This window comes from Fistularia commersonii, chromosome 25 (assembly GCF_037954325.1).
Source record: "Fistularia commersonii isolate RoL2024-O1a breed Wild chromosome 25, RoL_Fcom_v1.0, whole genome shotgun sequence".
Classification (NCBI taxonomy): domain Eukaryota; kingdom Metazoa; phylum Chordata; class Actinopteri; order Syngnathiformes; family Fistulariidae; genus Fistularia; species Fistularia commersonii.
Window position 1 is genome coordinate 7,701,594 of NC_141308.1, and position 25,165 is coordinate 7,726,758.

Consider the following 25,165-nt stretch of genomic DNA (forward strand, 5'->3'; position numbering starts at 1 on the left):
GCAGTGGAAATAAGTCAGTCATTGAAAGACGAGCCATCCGGCCTCACCCATCGCGCACCGGCAGTGCAGTCCTAAAAATGTACCGGGTGTGGACAACGTCGAGGCGAAGGTTCCTCCCCTTTCCGGCTCGAATTCAAGCTAGATTTTGTGTGTGTGGCCAGTCTGGGCCATGGATACAACCTTAAACAGTCTCATTATCTGTTTATTGACACCAAGCTAGTAAAGTCTAAAACTTGGTTAAAGAAAGAGTGGCCAGATTGGTAAGTATTTCTCTTAATTCAGTTTTGTTTCTTTGGTACGGTCGTGGAAGTGTGCGTTTTTTGTACACCAAAACCTACAGGCGGTAGCATTAGCCGGCGGCTAGCTACCGTCAAGCTAGTTCAGCTAGCGATAGCAAAGCGTTATCTTCCTAGCGAACATGACAGAAGAGAGATGCCATGTCAAAACCAAGCTGAATTGGGTGTCGTTCGATGTGGACGCGTTATCAACTGTCATTATGTTGCAGCTTTTGACTACGTTTGATTGTCACAGCAATACACCTTCTGTAGTATTTCCGTTCAAGATGTTAACACTTGAAGATGGATTTGCCGGTGTTCTTCCCACCGTGACTGAGTGTCGGTAACCGAATCCGAGAACAAAGATCCATAATTGGCAAATCTGCTCGGAACAATATCGGTAACTTTCGCTATTCCAACACTGTTTCACTCGATTGGTTTCCCCACCCTTAGTCTGCTAGAGGCCAGTATCAAGCAATCGGTCAAAGAAAACCGGACATTTCCCTTTTTATGGGACTTTTAGAGCTGGTAATACCGAATTATTTCGTAAAAAAAGTGATAACTTAAACGTCGAGGCGACCTTTTAGGGGACGTCCGGAGGAAGAGTGTTCTTTTAATATGTATAACAAGACATTACAGGAAAACGGGCCGGCAAATCTAACGTAACATTCTTTCGATACAAAGCCGGTCTTGTATGGATGCCCAGTTTGCATTGACTGAATATACACAATATTTTTGTTTGGCGCGACGTAAGTTATGGATCAAGTGTTTTAAGTGGCCCAACATAATGTCTGACAAGCCTGCCCCCACTTCCTTAGCCCGATACCAGAAAACGAGTACACTTGTTTCAGAGTACATTAAACAGTTTCTTCACTTGTGTTTGCCTCACACTAATCCCTTACTCAACACAGATTATAAAGGAAGGAATGCGGGGTATTCCCTCACCACTGTACTTCACCTGCAGGAGAGGTTGTTATTTTAAAGCCGACGACTGACAGCAGTTAAATGTGCACATTCTTATCCAGTTTTTTTTTAAGATGTCTGGCTTGATGCTCTATAAGGTATCCATAAAGGTATATTCAGCCTCCTGTGCCGAAGGCATGCCTGCTTCCTCTTCTCTGTTGTATAATGGGAGCACATAAATAAAGAAAACACATTCCTATTTCTTGTGTGTTCATTGTGATGATGAATATGCGATTGTGATGTTGAATATATGATTGATCTCAACTCCTCATAGGTGAGGCGTGTTGACCAGTGAATGCATAAAGTCAAGAAGGTCAAACTCTGTGAGAATAAAGAGGGTATCTGGAAAAGGTACAGTATGGCACAAGGTTTTCATATTATGACCCACACCCACTGCTTTCATTTGCGGGAAGAGTTGTGAATACACATATGGTGTTGTTGAAGCAATCCCTCTTCATGTTATACAAGTAATTTTTGAAGGAAGTTAAATAAAGGAACCTGAGCTTAGGTTTTTGCATCACTCATCACTTCTTTGCGATGTCAACCCCCAGTTGTGTGAGAGTAAGCATGACGGCTGTGGACGGCCTTTCCGATAGCACAGAGGTGGTGGAGATGGAGGATGTCCCTTCTCAATTCATTGTGGAGAAACACTCATGGGAGGGCCTCCGTGACATCATTCATTGTAGCAGAAAGTACTCAGGCATGATCGCCAACAAAGCCCCCCACGACTTCCAGTTTGTGCAGAAGAAGGATGCAAATGGTCCCCACTCCCACCGTTTGTATTATCTTGGTAAGATGACCCCCAGTTGTTGTGATGTTTGTGTTTTAAATACCATTCCTTCGTACTGCTCTTCTTGACCTCAATTTCTGACCTCGAAAATATCTCCTTGGTTACCGTTTATTCTGTTTTTCAAGCGGCCTTCTCTTCTCCCTTTTCCCAGGAATGTCTTATGGAAGCCGAGAGAACTCATTACTTTATTCTGAAATCCCCAAAAAGGTCAGGAAAGAGGCTCTCTTGGTGTTGTCATGGAAACAAATGCTGGATCACTTTCAGGTGAATTCTCTTTAGCCCCTGAAGCGCTTGTTGTGGTATTATAGGCTTTTCTTGAGTTGTACCCAAAAGTTTTTTTGTTTTTTTTTTGTTTGTTTTTTGATGAGCAGGTATGACAGTTCTATTTTTAGTACCTGAGATGTTCTCTGAAGCGCAGGAGAACAACCTGCCATGACAAATTTTGAAAGCGAGTCCTTGCATTTAACAGAATGTCATACTCTGGAAGGACCAGATGTATCTATTTCATATGGGTTTCAGTTTTGACACCAAACACAACCTTTAGTAATAACTTTATTACGATCTGATGTGATATTTTCAACACCATTTCATTTGATAGAAGTGCAATTCATCATACAGTATTAGGCAGTTAAAAGTTCGAATTCACTCACAGATTTTGAATGATTAAATGCATTTTTTTTCCTTTACACTTGTTCCCTCCTATCATTTGAGGTGTCCTACTGAAATGAAATTGATCTCAGGAAAAAAATATATTACATCTGTCCTGTTATTTCTAATATTTTATAAAATATTATCCATAGCATCTGTTGTTCAGCTGAGCCCTTTGCTGCAATAAAGGAGACATACAATTCGTGGATGAGTGAACTTTTGGGAAGTTGCACCCCCCTCAGCAGGTGTTTTCTACAGGAACCAAAGAGAAAATATTTGATCAAAGATTTCCATTAATAGTGAGGACTTTTTGTGCGCTGGGAGTGTTTAGACGGGAGGACCTATGTAGTTAGATGTGTATAGCTGTGCATCTTTGGCCTAATGTTTCAATATTGATGTCATTTGTGCTTGGATAATCACCACAGTAGTTTATCTTAAGGTCACAAGTGGTAATGTGGGAAGGGGAGCCACAAGACTTCAGAGGACACTGAATCCCTGATGGCCTTTAAATCATTCTGATGCCTTGACATCTGCAGTTTGTCTGAAGTGATATTTGTTCTCGTCCTCCTTAATTCTGAAATAACTGGAAGTCCAAGCACCGTCTGCTGGTTACCCAGAGTAATTGCATCATACTCGTCATTCAAGTCTTGCTCACTTTGGCTCTGTTGTTGATTGGGATTTTTATTAAAAATTGCATGTATTATTGTTATTTACAGGTATAAATTTCATATTGAAAGTATTTTTGGTGCTGATTGCACATCTTGATTTTGTCTCTCCCAGGCGACACCACACCAGGGAGCCTACTCTCGTGAAGAGGAGTTACTGAGAGAGCGTAAACGTCTGGGAGCATTTGGTATCACCTCATATGACTACCATGCCCAAACAGGCCTGTTCCTCTTCCAGGCCAGCAATAGCCTCTTTTACTGTCAGGATGGCGGCAACAATGGCTTCATTGTGAGTACATGGCTGGTTTTTAAAAGTAAATCTGGATTTATAAAATACTAATGGCAGACATTGTTTTAGAGAAGGGGAAGTCCATATTCAATAATGCAGATGTTGAAACCTCAAGTACTGGAAAACAATGGTCGGGGATTAATTAGTGAAACCCAGCATGGCCTCCAGCTGTAATTTTAACCAGCGTTGAGAGCAGCACAACTGGTTGGTTCCTCGCTAAATGTACCGTATTCTGCCTTTCTTTACCTAACTGTGTTGATGGTTCAACAAGATAGGAACAACCTGATCAGTGGATGTGGAAAAACACATCAGCATGAAAAAGGCCTCATGGTGAACCGATGGGTTCACAGATAATAAAAACCAAGACACAGGGGAATGTGTCTAGTAACTAATATCCTTAAAATATTAACTAGTGGTGAGGAGAAAAATACATAATTGAGATTAACAGGTCTTTCAAAAAATATTAGTATTGCCGAACTTTTTCAGAACCATTTATTCGATCCAATGACATCTAAGGCATGTTTAGGATGGTGTCACGTTTGTACCTGTTTGTACCTGTGTTTGATGTGGCAATTCATGCGCAAGGGTCGTGATGTTGTCACTTTTGCAGCTTTGCAGCTGTAGTGCAACTCATTGCAATTAACTTTCAGTGTGGTGGTTTAACTTTAGAAGCCTGCACTTCATACCAGTGAGAGGACAGCATCACCTGCTCCGTCAGTTTAGCTGCTAATCTCTCTATAGCATACGGTTTTCGTGTCTGCAGGGCAGAGCAGCAAACATCCCAATGCTGATTCCCCAAGCACTATGACAAGTTGCCTTTCCTCCTGTTCCTGTTCCACAACTGAATGCAGTTCTGCATTACACTGGTCATATATTTATTTGCCCACATACAATACATGTTATTGTTATTATTTTTTCATCAAAATCTTTCAAAGCCATGCTGTTAATCTCAATATCACTTTCAGCCTCTGTCCCAATTAATGTGTTAACGGGAGGGAGTAGGGTGAAAGAACTTGGTACAATCTGTTATTTGCTTGCGGAGGAGAAAAAAAAAAAAAAGTATATATATATATATACACACACACACACACACACACATATATATATATATTTTTTTTTTTCCCTGTGCATTGTGTATTTGCAAGTGTATTTGCAGTCCCTATGTCCTCTATTGTAAGTCGCTTTGGATAAAAGCGTCTGCCAAATGCAATGTAATGTAATGTATTGTAATATATGTATATATATATACACACACACACACACACAGAAATTTTGTAAGAACCAATTAGTTTCTGAGTCTTTCTCGCTGTCCAATAACACAAAGCCTTACCTTCTATTGACGCACTTGGTCGGACATGTGCGGTTTTTTTTTTTTCTTTGTAATTTTAAACTCAAAGTGAATTATTTATCACAGCGTATTATTTAGCCATATATGTTTGTTTCGGTGCTTTTGAATATAAATAAATGTCTCAGATGGGTATTGCGCCGAGCAGGCCTCTACTGCTGCCCCTGGCTCAAACAGCGTCTGTTGGTTTTAGCAGTCTGCCCCTGTAAAGCCTGTGGAGATCAAGACTCAGTGCTCAGGGACCCGTATGGACCCCAAGATCTGCCCCGGAGATCCTGACATCATAGCCTTCATCAATAACAACGACCTGTGGATAGCCAACATTAAGACTGGCGAGGAAAGAAGACTCACCTATTGTCACAAAGGTCTCATGATCGTGAATTTTATCCTGATGATTTGAATAGATTATGAAAGGCTTGCCTTTTATATATTATATATTATATTCTGTATTTGATAGCCAACTTGTTTTATTTTCATTCAGGTATTGATAATGTCAGAGAGGACCCTAAGTCTGCTGGTGTTGCAACGTTTGTCATCCAGGAAGAGTTTGACCGTTTTACTGGCTACTGGTGGAGTGCTGCAGCAGTGGAAGGTCAGTAGATTTGATACCCAAGTTGTCTGACCGTGATTTCACAGAGCATGTTTTATCGAGTCGGCCCCTCAAAGAACGTCTTTGTCATTTCTTATTAGTTGATTTCATTCATTTGTTTTCATGTTCTTCTCCCGTCAGACCCCAGTGGAGGAAAATCAGTGTACCTCCTCTATGAAGAGGTGGATGAAACAGAAGTAGAGATTATTCATGTTCCATCTCCTGCGCTAGAGGAGAGGAAAGCAGATGCATACAGATATCCCCGCACAGGTCAGCAAAATCCCCAAACAGAGCTGCACATGTCGTAAAAAATGTATAACCCTCTAATTTGTGTTCACCTTTATTCGTTTCCTAGGTAGTAAAAATCCACAGGCGACCCTCAAACTAGCAGAGATCAAAACAGACCATCAAGGAAGGGTGAGTCTTTGACCCCGTTCCCTGTCATTCTCGTCTATGGAGTATCCCGATTAGATGTTCCAAATGCGTGTTTGTGTGTCTGCAGATCGTAAACATGCAAGATAAAGAGCTGGTCGTCCCTTTCAGCTCCTTGTTTCCAGGGACAGAATACATCGCCAGGGTAGGATGGACAAGTGATGGCAAATAGTAGGTGTTTCAGTCTGATGTCTTGACTGATTTATCAAAACATCCAAACTAACCACTTGGAGCATTATAGTGCTACTGGGAAACGTGCATATGCATCATGTTCTCTTAAAAAAGAACAAGTAAAGAACAAGTTGCTGGGAAGTAAAAAGGATCAGTCAGCTGCTTAATTGAAAATGTTCCTGATATTAAGTGTAAGCATCCAGTAATTCCCCCCAAAACAGTAAATAATTAGGGGCGGCATGGTGCGGGGGGTGAGAGCGTGTCGTGTTGTTGAGCAAGACACTGAACCCCTAACTGCTCCCCTGGCTCTGTTCCTTAGCTGGATGCATTTAACCCATCCATGATGGGTTAAATGCAGTTGTCAAATCTAGCTGATCTGCTCTATGTATAACTGCATGTGACAATAAAGGCATTTCTTCTTCTTCTTCTTTCTTCTGACAGTAGTAAGCAGAATTTAATTGTTCAAGTTCATATTTGAAACTGATGGCTGTATTTAAAAGTGAATTTAAACGACAAAGTGAACCCAATGATTTTATACATGTTGTGTATGAGGTGTTGTTTTTCCTACTAATTGAGATTGATAGGGGAAAATTGGCTTTTCTGGCCTTCACCACATTGTCTGCTCTGTGCTGTGTGTGTGTGTGTGTGTGTGTGTGTGTGTGTGTGTGTGTGTGTGTGTGTGTGTGTGTGTGTGTGTGTCCCCACTCCAGTGGCTGGGCAGTGCTTCTGGACCGCAGTCAGAGGAAACTGCAGCTGGTCCTGCTGCCTCCGGCCCTCTTTGTGCCAGTCACAGACGACCCAGCCCAGAGGCAATCCAACCTGGAGGCAGTGCCCAGCAGCACACAGCCTTACATCATCTACGAGGAGACTACAGATGTCTGGATTAACGTAGGTCCTTTCACATTTCCCATCCTGGTCTCCCTCACATTTTCAAACAGCAATTCAGTCATGGAGCAGCTCACCAAGATTGGCTGCAGACTTCTACTGTGCCCTAGTCATGGGTAGAAGGGGTGAATGCTAACATCTTTGAAGTAGTTTATCATGAATGTTGTGAAGTTCGTGCTCCTTTCTCCACAGGTCCACGATATATTCTATCCCTTCGTTCAAACCACAGACGAGGAGTTTAGTTTCATTTGGGTGAACGAGTCTAAAACGGGATTTAGCCATCTTTTTAAAATCACATCTCTGTTACAACCGGGCTGCTTCCAGTGGACAGAGGATTTCAAGCATGTTGAGGGTAAGAGGTTTATTTTAAAGTACCCAATGCAAATATCCAATAGCTATATGCTTTTTGCAGCTCTCATATTGTCTCTATTTAGTCCGGACTAAGCATTGGTGCCAGTTTTGTTCTTAGTTTTTCTTATACTTTTGTAATTCATTATCTTCTCTTTCCCCTCCAGGTCAGTTCAAATGTGCAATCAAGGAGGAGGTTCAGTTGACCAGCGGAGAATGGGAAGTGCTGGCGAGACATGGTTCCAAGGTTAGAATAAAAGACCCCATCAGTATTTCGATACATAGATGTACACCAGAAGGCAGACAGTTCGTAATGATGTTAGTAGAATGGCTTTGAAATTATTATTTTTTTAAATGTTTGTGATCTGCAAGGCTCATTGACCAGTCTTATTCATTTAGTTTGAGGATTTAAAACCTCCGGTCTGGATTTATTGAATTGAGGTCAGGATAATGACTCTATTTGGATGTTTTTCAAAGATTTCTTAATTGCATACCAGATTTCTTGGTATTGTAGTGTTTTAGTCAGGGAAAACACCTGGTTGATGGTAAAACGTCAGTTTAATAAGCATAAGCTGTTGTTGGCCACAGCCACACCGCACAAGCCTGCAATACAACTAACTGTTCCTGCTCAATTCCAGGTAAATAAAACTGAATTCCTTGCACCCCAAACTACACCCACAAAATTCCCAACAACCCCAAAATCACACAGAAAACAAGCATCAACATAAACCCCAACATTCGTGGCTCGCTACAATATGAAAGAAAGAGAAAAGAACTGACCTCCACGACAACAGTGCATAAATCACTGTGTACAGGGATGGGCAGCATATTGATGCATACTGGTAATTATCATTCTGACGTATTTGATTTCAACAAGTATCTTTGTTGGCTAGAGAATCTTGCATTTGTTTCTTACTGTTTGACCCAGAAAATGTAGAAAATCACCTTGCCCATCATTTTGTCCCCTTTGCAAACTGGTTAGCAAATATTTTCACATGAAATTTCCATATTTTTGTCAATTTCAAATAAAGCTAAAATCTAGAAATACTTTCTCCAGTCAAATGACGACTGGTAGAAAAACATCCAATTATTAATTATAAAAGCACCAGGGGGTAATATCTGGATCACCTGGAAATTTGCAAAAATCAGCCTTTTTTAATTTGAAAATTAGCATGAAATGCTCTTATAATAAGCTGGGCATTACCTAAAAATCAGCCAATGCACAAATGGTTGGGGAAAATGTGAAACAAAACAAGGAACAACATATATTTTGTTTGAGTCTCTTATATGCATATTTAATTTGAATTAAACTTGTATACAAGTTTATTTGTATGACGTTGCCGTCTTAAAATGATCGACCAAATCATTTTTTAAAGTTTTTCAGAAAACACAAAAAATTGAGCCATATGTTGAATGAAGAGTTGATTGAGGCAGAAAAAAAAGATTTTCAAAAAATGACAGGCAGTTCTTTTAAGCAGGTGACGATATGTAACCAAAGCTTATTCATACCTGAGCAGAAACGTACAGACATCAAGCTTCAGAAACCTCAGAATGTTATGATTTTTTTTCCGTTTTTCACAATGTGCCACATGTATTCTTGTCTGACCTAGATCTGGGTGAACGAGGCAGCGAAGCTGGTGTATTTCCAGGGTACCAGAGACACACCGCTGGAGCACCACCTCTACGTAGTCAGCTACGACTCACCCCGAGACGTGGTCAGACTAACAAAGCCTGGTTTCTCTCATAGCTGCTCAGTTAGTCAGGTAACTACCTTTGACAGTGCATGGAGGTTTTACATGAATTCAGAAAAATAACTTAACTTGTTACATCCCAGTAGAAGAAGTTGATAACCTAGGAATACCCCAAATTATATGGAAATTAGTCCCCTTTAAAATATAGCAGACCCTCATGGTTCACCTGTCATGGTCTCACTGTATCACGGATTAAATATCCGCGCTGTGAAATTAAAATAAAAATGAAATTTAATGCATTGTATGAATAAAGTCTGTCAACAATATCAACAGGATTTGTGCATAAATTATATTGTAAAGAAATAAAATTGTATTTTCATTATAATAGGGATAACATGGATAAAAATCTGTTTTTTTTGATCCATGACACAATTTATATCAGAAATTTTTTCACTATGCCATACGTTTTTCAGATATATTTATTGTAGGATAAGCATTTTCAACCAACCGGAGCATGGTGTTCTATGTCCTGGGCTCTGATTCGCTCAGAGACCGTAGCGTCATTCTCTGCATCTCGAGTGCAGAGCATGCATTCAGCATCTCGCCTTGTCCTTTTACATCGACATGCAATTGCTACACGTTTAAGTATAGGATATGTTTTATAAGGCTATAGGAAAGGTTAATAAGAGTGTGGGGAAGGTCATAAAGCTTTAAAATATATATCAAAAAATAAAAGTACTGATATTGGAATGTAACCCTGTGATAAACGAAGGACTGCCGTAAACCTTCTCAACCTTCATTTTTTCTCATTTAGGCTCTTCTCTACTGCTTTATTTTTAGACACCCTTTATTTATCCTCTGTCTCGCAGAACTTTGACTTCTTTGTCAGCCACTACAGCAACGTGAGTACCGCTCCCTGCGTCCACGTTTACAAGCTAACCAGCTCTGAAGGCGAGCCGCTGCACACAGCCCCCGAGTTCTGGGCTAGCATGATGGAACCGCCAGGTAAACATGACACGATGATTGAAAGAGAGAGAGAGATTGTGTCTTTATTCCGCCGTTACAGAGCAAACCACGTCCCACAACCAGGCAGCTTAGTTTACATATGTTTTTTCGCTGTCTCAAAAGCGCCTTTCAGTTTTTTTAGCCTTCAACAATCTGCCAGACAGGTTAAAAATGAATCCTCAAACAACACAGGTCATGATCGTAATCGAAAAGTGGTTGTCAATTGATCTGCCTGGTAACAAAAAAAATGAATGAATAAAAATAAAAAAGACTTTGTCAAGTTCTAACTTTTATGCATATTCAGTTTGGTATATTGGCTCTTTTGTTATGGTGTTGTCAACAGGATCAACAGAATTTTTATCATTTCATATGGCTGTTATCTATGCAAGGGTTGATTCATGCTAAATAATTCATCTTACATAGTTTTTGTTACCAACAAAAGACTACACTACACTTTCTTTTCATAACTCTTGGTTTTTACTCTGTCTGAAGTGTGTATTACTGTATTGTTCACCTTATGAGTATAGATGATTTTTAGCTCTGTTGGATTTTGATCCAGTATGTTCAGACTGTATTTACATAATTTGACTGTTAGTATTTCCCAAGAGCATCGCCTGACCAACTGTGAAGGCTGCACACCTATCTGCAGCTTTATTTTTGGAGCAATCAATAGAGCAGAGTCTGTAGGGCAAAGAGCGCTTTTGATTAGACCCAAGGACAGATGCGTTTCGATGCACAGAGGTGTCCTCCAGACGATCGTGACCACAGTCTGACGATGCGGCGCCTCAGAAGTCTGCGTCAACCCGAGCACTGTGTGTCAGAGTTTATTGGAATTCTTTAAAATGAAAAAGGGAATGCGGTGGCATTTGAAACACGTCTGAGAGTGTTGTTTTTCAACCAGCTCGGGCTGCAGGCGAGTTGATAGGTCCTCCAGAACAATCCGGCCGAAATAACATACGGTAAATGTTTAGGTGAGGAAAATAAAAACTCCCGACTTTAGCACTGAAAGTCAACTTTTTTGTCAGAAAACAGTGGGTTTTGTGCACCAGAAAACATTTTTTTCTCAATTTCTAAATTATAAGCTTCACTCACTCTTCGGTTTACGTGCATTAGTGTCAAATGGATGTCTAGCTTGTAGAATAAGAATTGCTGACACCTTCACCCTGCCAAAATGACCTCATATGTGTCTCCCAGGCTGTCCGGGAGATTACAATCCCCCCGAGATTTTCGACTTTCCCGGGAAGTCCGGCTTCCAGCTCTACGGGATGGTGTACAAGCCTCACAACCTGCAGCCTGGCAGGAAGCATCCCACTGTTCTTTTCGTGTACGGCGGCCCGCAGGTCGGTTGCTGGCTCCATCATTTCTTCTCCTATTATTTCTCCATAATCCACTATTGCTTTCCAAATGATAATGGTGCCAGGATTGACAATCAGCAGTACATTTTGTACTCCTCAGGTGCAGCTAGTCAACAACTCTTTCAAGGGGATGAAGTACCTCCGTCTGAACACGCTGGCCTCTCTGGGCTATGCCGTGGTTGTCATTGACGGGAGGGGTTCCTGTCAAAGGGGCCTTAAATTCGAAGCAGCACTGAAAAACAAAATGGTAAAAAGCCAACCAAATATGAGCCGTCGGGGTGGAGATACTGTTGAAAATGCAGCAGCTTACTGACGTGTGCGTGTGCGTGTGCGTGCATGCTCAGGGTCAGGTGGAGATCGAAGACCAGGTGGAAGGGCTCCAGTACGTAGCAGAGAAGTTCAACTTTGTGGATTTGAGCCGTGTCGCCATCCATGGCTGGTCCTATGGAGGCTTCCTGTCTCTCATGGGTCTCATCCAGCGGCCCAATGTCTTCAAGGTCAGAGGGCCTTTTTAAATCTCATGTCTGCCAGCAGTCTCCCCTCTCCCTTCTTCTGCCCCTTGTCGCTTTGCGCCTCTTGTTTCTCAACTGCAATTGACACTCGCTTCCACACGGTGTCTCCGTTTAACAAGAGTACACATATCTGAAGGCAACGATCGGCGTCGTTCTTGATGACACCCTGAAAATTGGAAATCTATGCGTATCCAACTGAGCAACAACATCTGAACATACTATGAAATCATTCCGATAAATAGAAGTTTTCCACACAACTGTATCTTATTTTTAGTTATTTTATCAGTAACAGAAATTTCCACGCTGATTTTTAACTAAACTGCATTCATTTTTCCGTGTGATGCCAGTTGGCGATCGCAGGTGCCCCGGTGACTGTATGGATGGCATATGACACCGGCTACACCGAACGCTACATGGACGTGCCTGAGAATAACCAGCAGGGTTACGAGGAGGGCTCGGTGGCGCTACACGTGGACAAGCTGCCAAGCGAGTCAGTAAACCCATCAAATACCAATCGCCTATATTGTTAGTGTTATCACACTGTAGGCCTCCCGTAACACCTCGCAATTTGCCTCTAAATCCCTGCTCTGTCAAAGTGGCAGGATTAAATGGAAAATAGCGTGCAGAAACAGGAATACAAAACCTGATTCAAAAGAATATAGGCGATGAAAAATGCGGAAACCTGTGGAATAATGCCTTCTTATTTGGAAGAAAAAAAGACATTGTGACGTTTTGCATTTCACTTGCCAAAAAAAGACCCGAAAAGAAGTTTCAAAGTTTCAAATGTACAAAAGATGACTCTAAATTACAGCAGGATGTGCCCTGAGAGAGTGGTTGAAATGGCTGGGAAATGAGATTCAAAACCACCTGAGATCGGGGGGAAATTGCTTGAAAAATTGGCAAGTCATTACTTGATAACGGAGTAGTTATTATGCAGGACCCCATAAAAGGCCAGCCACTAGGAAATCATGCGAAAACAAAAACTACCCGATATAAGCAGAAAGTAAAACTGAAAAGTTAACGACCAGGAAATTAGCCAGGAATTCCTTCGAGAATGCTTGTAGCACGAGCAGGAAGATTTGATCCCACATGTCAGCTCTTGAAACCTTTGTTCAAATATTTCATGTGAACGGGGAAGTCATTTCCTCTGCCGGTATCATCACACCTGACCGTATTCCTTCCCCTCCTATCGTTCCAGGCCCAACCGTTTGCTGATTCTCCACGGCTTTCTAGACGAGAATGTGCACTTTTTCCACACCAATTTCTTGGTGTCGCAGATCATCCGTGCGGGGAAGCCCTACCAGCTTCAGGTCAGCGTCTGATACCCAAGTTTGTCATGTCCATGTTTAGCAGAGAGAATGTTCGTAACTTATATAAAGCTGATATCAGGGCATATTCAATACTGAATATTGTGATTTTTTTTTTTTTCTAGCTTGGAAACACCTCCAAGTTTTGCTTGTCGGTAAATTAATTAAATTAATTCCACTTTTTTTTTTTTTTTTCTCTCCAAATACTCTTTCGCAGGTCTACCCTAACGAGCGGCACAGCATCCGCTGCCCCGAGTCTGGAGAACATTACGAGATAATGCTGCTGCACTTTCTACAACAATACCTCTGAATTAAGACACAAGGGGTGGGGAGGAAGTGAAGACTAGATTCCCCCTCCAGCTCAGAGCTCATCAATACTCTCCCTGCAACCCCCCCTGCCCCCGACCCCCCGCTCCCCTCACCGTGCGCCGGGTCATCAAGAGACTATCAGACACTCTGTAGCCACAAAGCCACTTTCTCCCACGATCTACTCGTCTCACTTTGTCTCCTATACTTCCCTCTCTTTCACTGTGTCTTGTGCTATTATTTGCGTGCTCACCGTGTCTCCTCCACGCTACCCTTTCCTCCCCCTCCTCTCCGACGTGTACAGACTGGGGTATGGTGTAAAGAGCACAGATTCGGCGTCTCACCCTGAAAGCTGAACAAAGACAAGGACAACAAAACAAACAAACAAAAAAAAAAAAATTAGCAAACCGTGTCACATTGACTCATCGCTCAACCATGTCATCATCTCTGAAACCATTCAATGGGGTTTTTTTTGCCAAATGTTATCGTGTCGTATGTATGTATGTGTGTGCGTGTGTGTGTTTGTGCGGGTGTGTGCGCGCACGCACCCCAAAATCATCCGTTTTATTCACTAGTGTTTGTGGTAGCAGCCGGGTTACTGATCACGGATATGAAATGGAATCTATACAAATATCTGCAAACATAATCTCACATAATATACATATGTAAAAGTTTATTTCACAAAGTAAAGTTTATCTCGTACATAAACACTCAGACACACCTTCAGTATTCATACTGAGTCTGTACCTTGCAGTGAGTGTAATGAAGAAAGGAAGACGCCACCGCTCTTCCTCTGTCCACTTGTTTTAAGTATGTTTAAAATAAAATATTTTTTATGGATTTTTATTATTTTAATGGGTGCCAGCAAAGCCGCTCATTGAGATTTTTTGCGCTGTTTTCTCCCCTTACATTTCATCGCTCAAAATATCTGCTTGCCTTCTTAAAAAATAATTTATATTTGCCAAAGTACCTCTTGACTCTCGCTCATGATGGTATTTCCTTTTTTTACTGCAATAAAAAAAAAAATCTGAGGAGGGTGAGCACTGGAGTCTTTCAACAGCTTTGTACCACCGGAATACAATTTGTACATGATGACGAATAAATGGATGATTCAGTCACGTTTTCTTTTTACTGCAGTCTCGTTTCCCGGACAGGATGCATCTGGTGTGTATCAGCGGCAGCGGATGTCTTTTTTTTTTTTAAATTTGAGATATTTTTAAATCTTTTATTGTAATGTCTCAAGGAATTATTGTGACTGTCTTGCTGTATCATGGCAAACCAGCACATTTTAGCGCCTCTTCCCCGCTGCACCTGACGAAAACCCCCGAAACTGCTGTAGCCCCCGGGGAGGCACTCCAGTCTTTACTGTTCCTCTTCCCTCCTCCTCTGGACAATGGTGGAATTACCATGGAAACGTTTTGATAACAGGATACTCCTCATAGGTGACTGATCCCGAACCTTGATTACGAGAGATTCGACTGCTGGGATCAGTTATATCTCATGTAATGAATTGAATCTTTAATCAATTTAATTTTCAAGATTTAATTTTCAGTTACATATGTAAAAGTTGCCTATCTTTTACATTATTGTGATCATCATTCACTTCTAGATGCAGGTAAAAGGTCACTTTGTTTCCTTTTCCTTCCCAAAATGATCATTATTATTTTCCATAGCAGTACTAATACCTTATGGCATGACAATCACCAAAGGCGAAACCAAGTTATGTGTTTGTGGTTATTAGCGCGTGGTCCCACCTGATGTTCATTGCATGATTAAGAGTTTCCAAAACATGTGGCTTTTGGAAGAAAAATGTTTTGTTTGTAAAATGCAATGAGCCAGCAGCAGACACACTGACTGGTTGGAAGCTGAGAAACAAAACAAAATACAGCTTGTTACCACAACAGAACAGCAGCCAGCATTTATCGCTAAGAGTGCAAAAGCCATAATAAGAGCTAATATTAGATTGACAGTTTTTACCAAAACTAATAAGACATGATCTCATGGGCCATGTCTGATGATCCCAATCTCACCACATCCCGGGGATTTTCGGTTCGTCAAAGTATTCGCCAAAGTTTTGGTTTGTGACACAGAAGAGTGATTTTTATTTGTGTAATAAACACCGAATTAACACTGCCTCTACTCAAATGGAACTTGCAACAAACCCCAAACTTAAGTTGGTAGGTTTTTTTAGGCGCCAATAATACATTAAAAAACACGCCTTAATCCATTAGCACAAATGTCTGCAATGAAAAACATGGAAAAAAAAACCCTCATGGTTTGTTCCCATTGACTTAAAGTTAAGTAGGTTTTCAGATTTGTTTCTCCCATGTTCAGTCTTTCTGCTATGCTAAGCTAACTGGCTAGCTCACCTTTTTACTTATAATTCAAACAGCTGACCTTCTTTAACCCGTCAGCAGGGCAGGTGAGGTGTGTATTCAGGAATTAACTTTTGGTTTGTTTTGTTCGCCCGTTAGAAGATTTACAGCACAGCCGAGTAAATAAATGTGATGCTCCCACCCCGGCAGTTTTTAACCTCAGATCACCTCTGCTGCTGTGCCTCTGCGTTCTCACTCGCCGTGCCAAGAGGTCGTGGCGCCGCTCCATCAGATCAGCTGTTTCAAAGGTTGATCCGCAGCCAGCGGCTTCGTGTTTGGGGGATCTCTTTGGCTGAGGGCGTGTTGAGGATAAGCCTGGTGATGAGGCCCGGAGGGCACGCTGAAAAAAATCAAAGCTGACAGGGGGAAGCTACTCGAGGTACCGGGGCTAAGCTTCTTAAGTCTTAAAAGTTCAAACACAAATCATCCGGCACATGTTGCTCAAATATATAGTTTGTCTTCTGCTGTTTATGTCCGGAAGATTCACAAGCAAATGTAGTCCTGTTTAATTCAGTGTTGCAGTTTGTTTACCTAAATAGGGTTCATTTGGTAGAGGATGTGCACGGACACGTTCATCCAAACGAGGTCAGGCTGTTCAAATAAAGGTCGCTAAAGGGAGGCAATACTTGAAGAAACAGAGAAGCATTTGCCTTTATGCGTTGGGAATGTGTGCATCAATATTATTGGACTGTTTTGATGTATTCCAAAATATATCCATAGTAAATATGCAGGTGTTTTTTAAAATTTCCACAAACACACACAAACCAAAGTTTTTGTTTAAATCAATTTAATGGCATCTTATCGCCAAAAATCTTTGTCATTTCTCTCTAAAAAAACTAAAAAAAAAAAAAAACATTTTATATCACAACAAAAGACAATATAAATTACTAACAGGCTGCACCAGAAATATATATATTGATTTTTTTTACAGTACTTAAATAGGAAAAGAAAAAAAAATCTACAGTAGCAAAACTCCCAAATCACAAGGACACAGATGGTAACAGTTCTGTATCTAAAAACACAGATGATGTTCCTTCATACACTATGTACAAAAAAAAAATATATCTTGTTTTTAAAAGTCAATGTGACTTAAAAAAAATCCACTCTCCGCAGGAAGCTTGAAGTCTGCAAAGAACAGGCGCATTTAAAAAGAAAAACAAAAAAAAATAACGAAAGGAAGAAACGTTTGATACAAAAGCAGGAATGGCTCTGATGCCCGGTTCAGTTCAGTCGCACGGCTGCATCTTAATCCCCATTTATATACTTAATATTTTTATTACTTGACATAATGCACTTCATCATGCTTTGTTTGAAGCGGAGTCACCATTTGGTCTGCTCCGCCGCCGAAGCCTGCCTAGATCTGCATGTCTGGCGACGGGTCTTTACTTGTTGGAAATTCTTAGCGGTTTACCGATCGGATGGGCCGGGCGGGACGTGCTCTGCCGTGACGTCCCCGACCCGACTCCTCGCCAGCGGAAGGGAAATGACAGCGATGGTTGAGCTTATGTAAAAAAAATAAAATAAAAAAAAATCCATTGCACGTCTTGTTTCTTTTTTTTTTTTTTTTTTTTTTAACCGCTTGTCTCCTAAGAGAACCGAATCGCGAGTCCTCTCTGCGTTTTCATTCGGTGGCTGGAAGTCCTCCGCGCTGGAGAGGAAAACCGAAGCAAACGGAAACCGCACACCTCGTCGACCGCTTTTTAAAAAAAGGGAAAATTCCGATTCCCCAAAGATGTCCTTTCCGTCCCGCCCTTACGACTTGTCGGCCACGGCGGCGGGTGCGATCATCATCGTACTGGACTTCAGCGGGTAGTAGCGGCCCCTCCAAGACTTCCAAAAGATGCCCTGCTTTCTCTGATGCCGCTGCTTAGGAGGCGGGCTCTGGAAGTACCTGCCGTTCAGGTTTGTGTGGCCGCAGTTACTGAACCACCAGCCGCCTGCGGGAGGTGACGAAACACGGGTCAGAATCGCACTCAACCAACCCGTCGACGGATCACGATAAAGAAATTACCCACCGGAGAGGTGCTTGGCGCAGTTGGTGTCCTGCTTCTGGTCGTTGTCCTGGTCGCGTGTGGAGAAGGCCAGGCCGGACGCGGCCTCGCCGCCCAGGGAGCTCTCCAGGGTGCTGAAATCGCCCGATTTGCGGATCCTGAGCGAGTACTTGGTTTCGGCGCCGCCCAGTTGGAAAGGGAGAAAGACGGACGCCACGTCGCTTGCCCAGTCGGAGAGCTTGATGTGGAGGACGTAGCCGTCTTTGGCGACGGAGTGGATCTTTTCCAGGCCCAGCCAGAACTCACCTGAGGAAGATTTAGAAAAGAAATGAGGAATCTAGTCTGAGTTGAGCTTAATGTCATAAAAGTTAGGGGTCGCCCAACGTCAAGCTTGTTCTAGAGACCGTTAAACTGTAGTAATCTTAGTAATCCATTCCAGGATATGCTAGTTAGCACCCGTCAGATCAGGGAGCGAATTAGCGAGAGTGAAGTCGGACGTCATTTACCGTTCAGGTTGCCAAAGCCTTTCTCGTACGCCAACCACAGCTGGTCGAAATCCACCGAGCCGTCCTGCCGCCTTTGGATTACGGTCCAGCCGCCATCTGGGGCAAGATAGCAAAAGTTTAATCGGATAGAACGGGAGAGACCCGACGTTTTTTTTTTTTTTTCGATCGTCGGCGAACGCCACTCACCGGGTGTCATCTCGCAGAAAACCTTGAAGGGCTCGGTGTTCTTCGGCTGGATGGTGTAGATCCCGCTGGTGGACTCGCCTCGCAGGAACAGCTCGTGACAGTCGACCGCCATCTCTAGAAGAAGCGAAGCACGACGCCGTTGAGAAAAACAGCTCCGTCCTCGGACGACCTCTCCTGCTACTCTTCGAATCTGCATTTCTTGGGGTGTTGTCTTTACCCTCCCTTCGTGTTAATAAGAGGGTCGCTCGCCGTTCAGGAACCCTTTTCAGCGTTTGCGAATACAACTCCCGTTCTGGCTAGCTTTTCGCCTTATGGCAACACGCCGCTTTCTTGACCGCAAATACGACCTTTCACCCGATTCCCAAGCGCGCTTCCATTCCACTCGGGGGCTTGCAGGCTATTACAGTACTTCCCCTGCCCCCTTTTCCCACGTCTCAGACACTCCCTCTTCGCGTGCTGGTGACGCAGCGGTGTGTGGCCGCTGCGTGATCACAGGGTGGGGAGGGACGTGATGGGCTGATGCTGCAGTAAAAGGCGGGGGGGGGGGGATTGCGAGCCCCTAATGGGTCACTAATCTACCCTGCCCCCCCCCCCCCATACTTTTCCAATGCAAGCTGTGATTTGTTTTCCGTCATACCGTCCGCCATGTCTACCTGCCGCCTGGAGAAAACCCTGCAACCCCCCCTCCAACATTTATGAGGAGTGACCTTTGCCCTCCAGGCATGAGCTCCTGTTGGCTGCGGCCTGACCCCGGGGTCGGGGGGGGGGGGGGGGGGGGCTCCTGAACTTCGGCACACTTCTTATTCATTATAATAGGACAGAAGGGGGAACCGGAGGGGGGGTGGGTTTGTGAGCCGGGGTCGGGGGGAGGAGATGACACCAGAAGAGGAGGAGGAGGGTCGTCTGACTCCCTGACAGATCTAGGGGAAAGGTCGCTCCTTCAGGAAGGGTGCGCAAATGTTTGTTTTCGTTTTTTTTTTTTTTTTCCCTCCACAGATGCCCTCTACGGACGGAGCGTCTTCAGAACGCCGACCGACGTGAGCACAGAGTTCACCGATAAATTTAAACAGGGAGGGTTCTCATCTCCCCCTTGAAAAGATCTTTGTTTTGGCTGAAGGAGCCGTAATCTCAGGAGCGTCCCCCCCCCCCCCCCCCCCCCGCCCACCTCCCTTCCACGAGGCCCCGCACCCCCACCCTTCACAACAATCGTGAGTAATCCTGCCAGATTGTGTGACCCTGAGGAAACACTCCCAGACCGGTGAACTCTAACCGAGTTGAACACCAGCCAGAAAAATTACTTTTTTTTTTTTCTCGTTCTTCCAGTCCTGCTGACGTCAGGTGATATTTAGCGGCCGGCTGACCCAAAACCGCCGAACGTTTACCTCTCACCGACTTCTGAAACCCGACAATTTCAACGTTCATCTGTGCGATGATGTAGCCGTTTCGATAAAAAGATTTCTCTCTCCGTTCAGGCAAAGCCTCGTCGTAATCGGATTGATTTATCATTTCATTAAAAGGCCCACCGGTAATCGGTTTCGGAGTCACGCTGAGCGAGGAGTCCGTCTTTAATCGATTAGGAGACTTCATTTTAATTGGTTGCGATTTAAGCTTCTTTGCGACCTCGCTAAACAGATGGCCCGCACATTTGGCGTTAGATTTTGTACACGCGACTTAAGTGTGGAGGCATGGAGGAGGAGGAGGAGGAGGGGGGGGGATTCTGGACGCTTCCTTGACTTTACTTACCGGCCGGCGAGTCGCGCTGTTCGGAGACGCCGCTTTGCGCCAAGCCGTCGGTTTCGGCGGGCGGGGACGGCCTCTGCCTGGCCTGCTGGATCTGAAAAACGGTTGTGTAAAAAACAGAAGGTGAGATGGTAAAAGAAAAAAAAACCAACAAAAGCGCAAAGGCGAGCCCACCCCGAACAGGCGCCGGAAGGCCTCACCTGACTCTGCAGGGTTCTGATGCGCACGTTCTGCTTATCCAGTTTATCCTGTTGGAGTTTGATCCGCTCCACCAGGTCGTCGATGCGTCGGTTCTGCGCTTCCAGAATCATCTGGCGCCAAAAGAACGGACGACATAGTTAGGAATACTGGACATCTGCATGCGTGGAACAGGAAGTGACCCTGAAACTGGGCAATTTGGGTTTTGATTGACAGGCCAGAAACTCGCCCCCCCCTCCACACACACACACATACACACACACTGACCCGCATTTGTTATGTAACCCCCCCTACCCACTGTGAAACCCACTCTGAAATGGGGGGGGGATGAATCACGTGACCTCAGCGGGAAAACTTCCATTGTTCTGCAGCCTCCTGCACGTACCACACACGCACACGCACATCTAAACTTTTACGCAGCTTAACCAACTGTTAATAACACATCTATTTCAGCGTAATAACACCCCTCCCCCCCCAACATCTCGTCTGATCCATTTCCATACTTGGGGGATGCACGCGTACGCGCACGCACGCAAGCTCACCTGGATGCTACGCGCGTCGCTGGCGTTCTTGGCGGCGGCGGCGGCGCGCAGCTCCGGCGGCGCCGCGGCGCCCTGCAACATGCTGTCCACCTTCTCCTCCAGCCGGCTCATCCTCTCGGTCATGGCCCTCCTCTCCTGCTGCGCCTCCTCAGCCCTGTCCCGGAGCTCGGCGGTGACGTTGAGCAGCTGGCCCTCCCGGTCCTCCAGGCCCCGGGCCCGGGCGCGGAGGGCCTCCCCCTCCGCCCGCAACCTCTGGCTCTCCTTCCCCAGTTCGGCGACCGTGCGGTTGAAGACCTTCAGCTTGGTGAAAATATCTCTCATCTGGACTTTGGTTTTGTCCACATGCTCCTTCAGGCCCTGCCCCAGCTGCAGCAGGCCGTGGGCGATGACGTTCACGTCGTCCCACGCCGCGTATTGCACGCGTTTTTCCTTCCCGCCGCCGGTCGCGGGGACGGACGGACCCCCTTTACGCTCGAAGGGGAAACCCGCCGCGGCGAGAACGGCCGCGCATACGCACAGGAACACCGGGATTGTCTTCATGGTTTTCTCGAGTTTGTCAAGTTCACTGGATTCCGGGCGCACACACACGCACGTACACACACGCACATACACGCGTGGGGTTTTTATATACCTCCGCAGCCTTCAACCCCCCCCCCCCCCCCCCCCAAAGCTGCGCGCCGGCCGTCATTGGCCGCCGCGGCGCGGGGAGGGACGAGGTTACTCTCAGGTTTCCGTCCCTCCTCCCTCTCTTGCATTAACTATTCATGGAAGAAGCAAAGGGGATGTGATATAACAAGAAGATGGCCTTTCATCAGTGAGCGGAGAGAGAGAGAGAGAAACACAAGATCTGCATTGTTTTTCCTTAAATCCTCGGCTGGAATTCAGTATCAGAACTCCCTGTGTTAAGTGCGTATTTGTTAACCCATGCTCATTTTGTACAGGAGTGTGTCTCAGAAAATTAGTATATTGTGATAAAAGTTCTTTATCTTCTGTAATGCAAGTACAAAAACAAAAAAAAAAAAGTCATACATTCGGGATTCATTACAAATCAACTAAAATATTGCAAGCCTTTTATTATTTTAATATTGCCGGTTATGGCTTACATCTTCAGAAAACTCAAAGTTCCTATCTCAAAATATTAGAATATCATGACAAAGTAATTTTTTTTTTAATTGCATCACAGAAGATAAAGTAGATAACAGTCCTTTATATGTGGCTCACAGAATGCTCCCTGTATATTTCATACACATCTTATTTCTTGTACCCCAGCAATGACAAATTCCGTTATTATCTTAGAATGGAATGACAATTGAAATAAAAAAAAAAAAGGCGAGGGATCCTGCGTCCCGACGTGCCCTTGGATAGTTTGAACGGATCGAAAAAGGACACCAAAAATACACAAGCATACTGTTGTTCTACGTGGAACCCCCTGCAGTGTGGAAAAAAAAGCATCAATTATTATTAATTTGCAAAGTCTTGATGATCATTTATCCATCAAACTGCATGTGACTTAAGACTTCAACACTGTATTACTGTATTGTTCACTTTCTTTGGACTTTTCGTCCAGGAAATGCGTCTTTGTCTCACGACGTTGAGTCGATGCTTTAATTTACATTAAGAAGACCCGCCTGAATTTGCATACCGTATTAACCTAAAATAATAAAAAAGGACCACGCCTTAAAAGAGCCTGCATCACTATCCGCAAGGAGAATCATGCGACCTCTTCATGACCTTAACTTTTCTCTTATTAATTGAATGCATACTTTCAAGTAATAATCTATCGCTAGTAGTGTATTACTACATAGTAATAACCAATATTTGATATAAAATTGTTCTATTACATGCAGGATTTATCTTGGGTTATGAATTAATGTCCAAAATGAATAATTGGTAGGATAATTGTAAAGATTCACAAACTCCTTTTTCCCATAGTTCCGGAGGCCATAACGGATGAGCTATAGATGCTATAGATGACACATACGATCGTTGTTACAGAAACTGAGAATTCTTTTCTCCCGGGCAATGAAAGAAGCGGTGATGGGGGGAGAATATCTGCAAAACGTATCCTAATGTGATCCTCCCGTAAAAGACCTGCTGCTGGGGAGGCCGGACCACTGTGAGAATTAGGGGAAAGTTCACGGCACAGAGAATAGCCACATTACAGACAGTAGTGGTTTTTTTCCTCTTTTTTTTTTTTTTTTTTTCTTTTAACAACCTCCACAGGGAGTGATACGTGATGCAGAGTCAGACCACAATGAAGGAGCTGCTTTAACCCTCTCCTGTCTGCAGGCCAGACAAAGTAGGTGAAAGGTAACTGGGAGATTGCTGACAGCGGAGGGGTAGAGGAGGGTTTGGGGGGGCTCACTTATGTGTCTGGAATGTGACAAACATGCATTATATTTGCCAAAGCCAGGGCTTTCTGTCACGCCGGCAAAAAGGCTGCTGTGTTTTTTTTTTTTAATTCTGAATAGAAGCATTGAAGTCAACGTGACAGCGCTCGGGTAGGGTCATACAATTGAAATTTTTTGAATTTCACTCCCCCGGCGCCCGTGTCAGTCTTAACTGCGAGTCTTTTTCCGTCGTGCGTTTCCCCCCTGACACGTCCGTTTGAATTAAATCCATCCTTGGAAATCTTATTGCATCAATAAATAGTTTCCACTGTGACAGCTATAAATAGAATTGTATAATCTCAGCTCGCAGGCATTTGGGTTTTCCATTAAAAATGCTTGGAGTTGCTGTGCGATGCTGTAAAAGCAAAGAGGATCATTGCAAACATTTGATTTACTAGCAAGCATGTAAATTAGAAGAATATGGGCGATTACGCATTTTATTGTAGCATTTTTATTATAGCATATAGAGGCATGAAGATGTGAACGCTTATAGCAGAGTTTGATAATGGGTTGGAGCAGGCTGGTGCTAGATGATATTAACAACTCATTAACAACCTTGTTATAGCAGAGGATCAAATTAAACACCTTTTTTTTTTTTTATGCCGGAGCACAAAGGGGGCCGAGGGAATGAGCTCCGTGAGTTCCCTCCCCACGAGAGGGGTTTCCGATCCCTGCCGCACCCATGTCTCGCCACAGCTGCTCATCCAATTTCCCAAAATGGCTGCTCCCATCTCTGCCGGCATGATGACCTTTTACCCAGATTCCAAACACAGAACATCTGTAAATCCCCCACTCCCACCCCCACTCCACCCGGTCTTAGTCATGTATCAGGGGATGGAGAGAGGGTGGGGAAGATGGAAAAAAAAGGAAGAAAATCAGGCCCTGAAGCATGTAACTGCAGAGTTCTGGTTCGCATTGTTAGAAGATGATTGGCTCTTTTTTTAATTTGTTATTCCCTTAACCTCGACTCTTTGAACACTCTTACGTAATGAGGAGGAAATCTGCAGGGTATCGAAAAGGATCTGAGCGTAAGAAACTCAAAACACGTATAAGAAATGACATGAATATCGTCGCTGTTTTTCGACTCTTCATTCACCACATGACTCAGGTTTTTGTGTTGAAAGTCAGGTGAAAAACTGACTTAGGCAATTATTTTTTTAAAGGCGACAAGATATTAGCTTCAGCGGCACCTCAGACTACAAATTTAATTCTTTGTTTGACTCCCGATTTCATTTTTCTCATTGAAATCAATGAAAATCCCACCGATCTATTTTCCAGCCCCAAAAACATTATTTTTAAAAGCTTTTTTTATGGGCTTATGTGTTGCAATAATACAGAACGGAATAAAAGATGACCTCAGTTATTGCTGGAATTTGTAAACACCTGAAAGTGGAAACTTGGGCCGATGAGACTCTCGCTATTGTTATCTTCAGCAAGCTTTCTTTTATTTATCCAAACTTACAATAACTTTTCTACTTCTAAGACTTGAGACCTTCGCTTTGTTAACATAATCACTTCTTCAGCCACACCAGACGCCTTTTTGTGCATCTATACTCTTTACAATTGTGCAGATGGTTGACTTCGCCACGTCATAGTGCTTGGCGAGATCAGTAACATCAAAATGTTTAGCCTTTATTTCCTTCTTCAGATCTTCAGATCCA

At 43.6% G+C, this 25,165-nt stretch overlaps 2 protein-coding genes across 3 annotated transcripts; one reads left to right on the forward strand and one right to left on the reverse strand.

The window, feature by feature from the left end:
* The first annotated feature begins 126 nt into the window (after positions 1 to 126).
* Positions 127 to 13,727, forward strand: LOC147219058 (dipeptidyl peptidase 9-like). 2 transcript variants are annotated; one of them, XM_086171990.1, is made up of 21 exons: positions 127 to 260; positions 1,513 to 1,589; positions 1,790 to 2,028; positions 2,180 to 2,292; positions 3,457 to 3,630; positions 5,169 to 5,340; positions 5,457 to 5,567; positions 5,706 to 5,834; positions 5,920 to 5,981; positions 6,067 to 6,167; positions 6,878 to 7,055; positions 7,245 to 7,404; positions 7,568 to 7,647; positions 9,011 to 9,163; positions 9,961 to 10,096; positions 11,291 to 11,436; positions 11,552 to 11,698; positions 11,796 to 11,948; positions 12,311 to 12,453; positions 13,162 to 13,273; positions 13,488 to 13,727. In XM_086171990.1, the coding sequence occupies exons 2-21, from the start codon at positions 1,534 to 1,536 to the stop codon at positions 13,578 to 13,580; spliced, it is 2,658 nt and encodes an 885-aa protein (XP_086028116.1). In that variant the 5' UTR covers positions 127 to 260; positions 1,513 to 1,533; the 3' UTR covers positions 13,581 to 13,727. The 2 variants fall into 2 exon arrangements, with proteins under 2 accessions (XP_086028116.1, XP_086028117.1); XM_086171991.1 differs by having other exon boundaries at positions 5,172 to 5,340.
* Positions 13,728 to 16,721: 2,994 nt separating this feature from the next.
* On the reverse strand, positions 16,722 to 21,715 carry angptl4 (angiopoietin-like 4). Its single transcript, XM_086171992.1, has 7 exons — positions 21,115 to 21,715; positions 20,575 to 20,685; positions 20,378 to 20,468; positions 18,635 to 18,748; positions 18,449 to 18,544; positions 17,967 to 18,248; positions 16,722 to 17,888 (listed from the first exon to the last, which is right to left on the reverse strand). Exons 1-7 carry the CDS (start codon positions 21,652 to 21,654, stop codon positions 17,704 to 17,706), a joined length of 1,419 nt encoding a protein of 472 aa, XP_086028118.1. The 5' UTR covers positions 21,655 to 21,715; the 3' UTR covers positions 16,722 to 17,703.
* Positions 21,716 to 25,165: the final 3,450 nt, after the last annotated feature.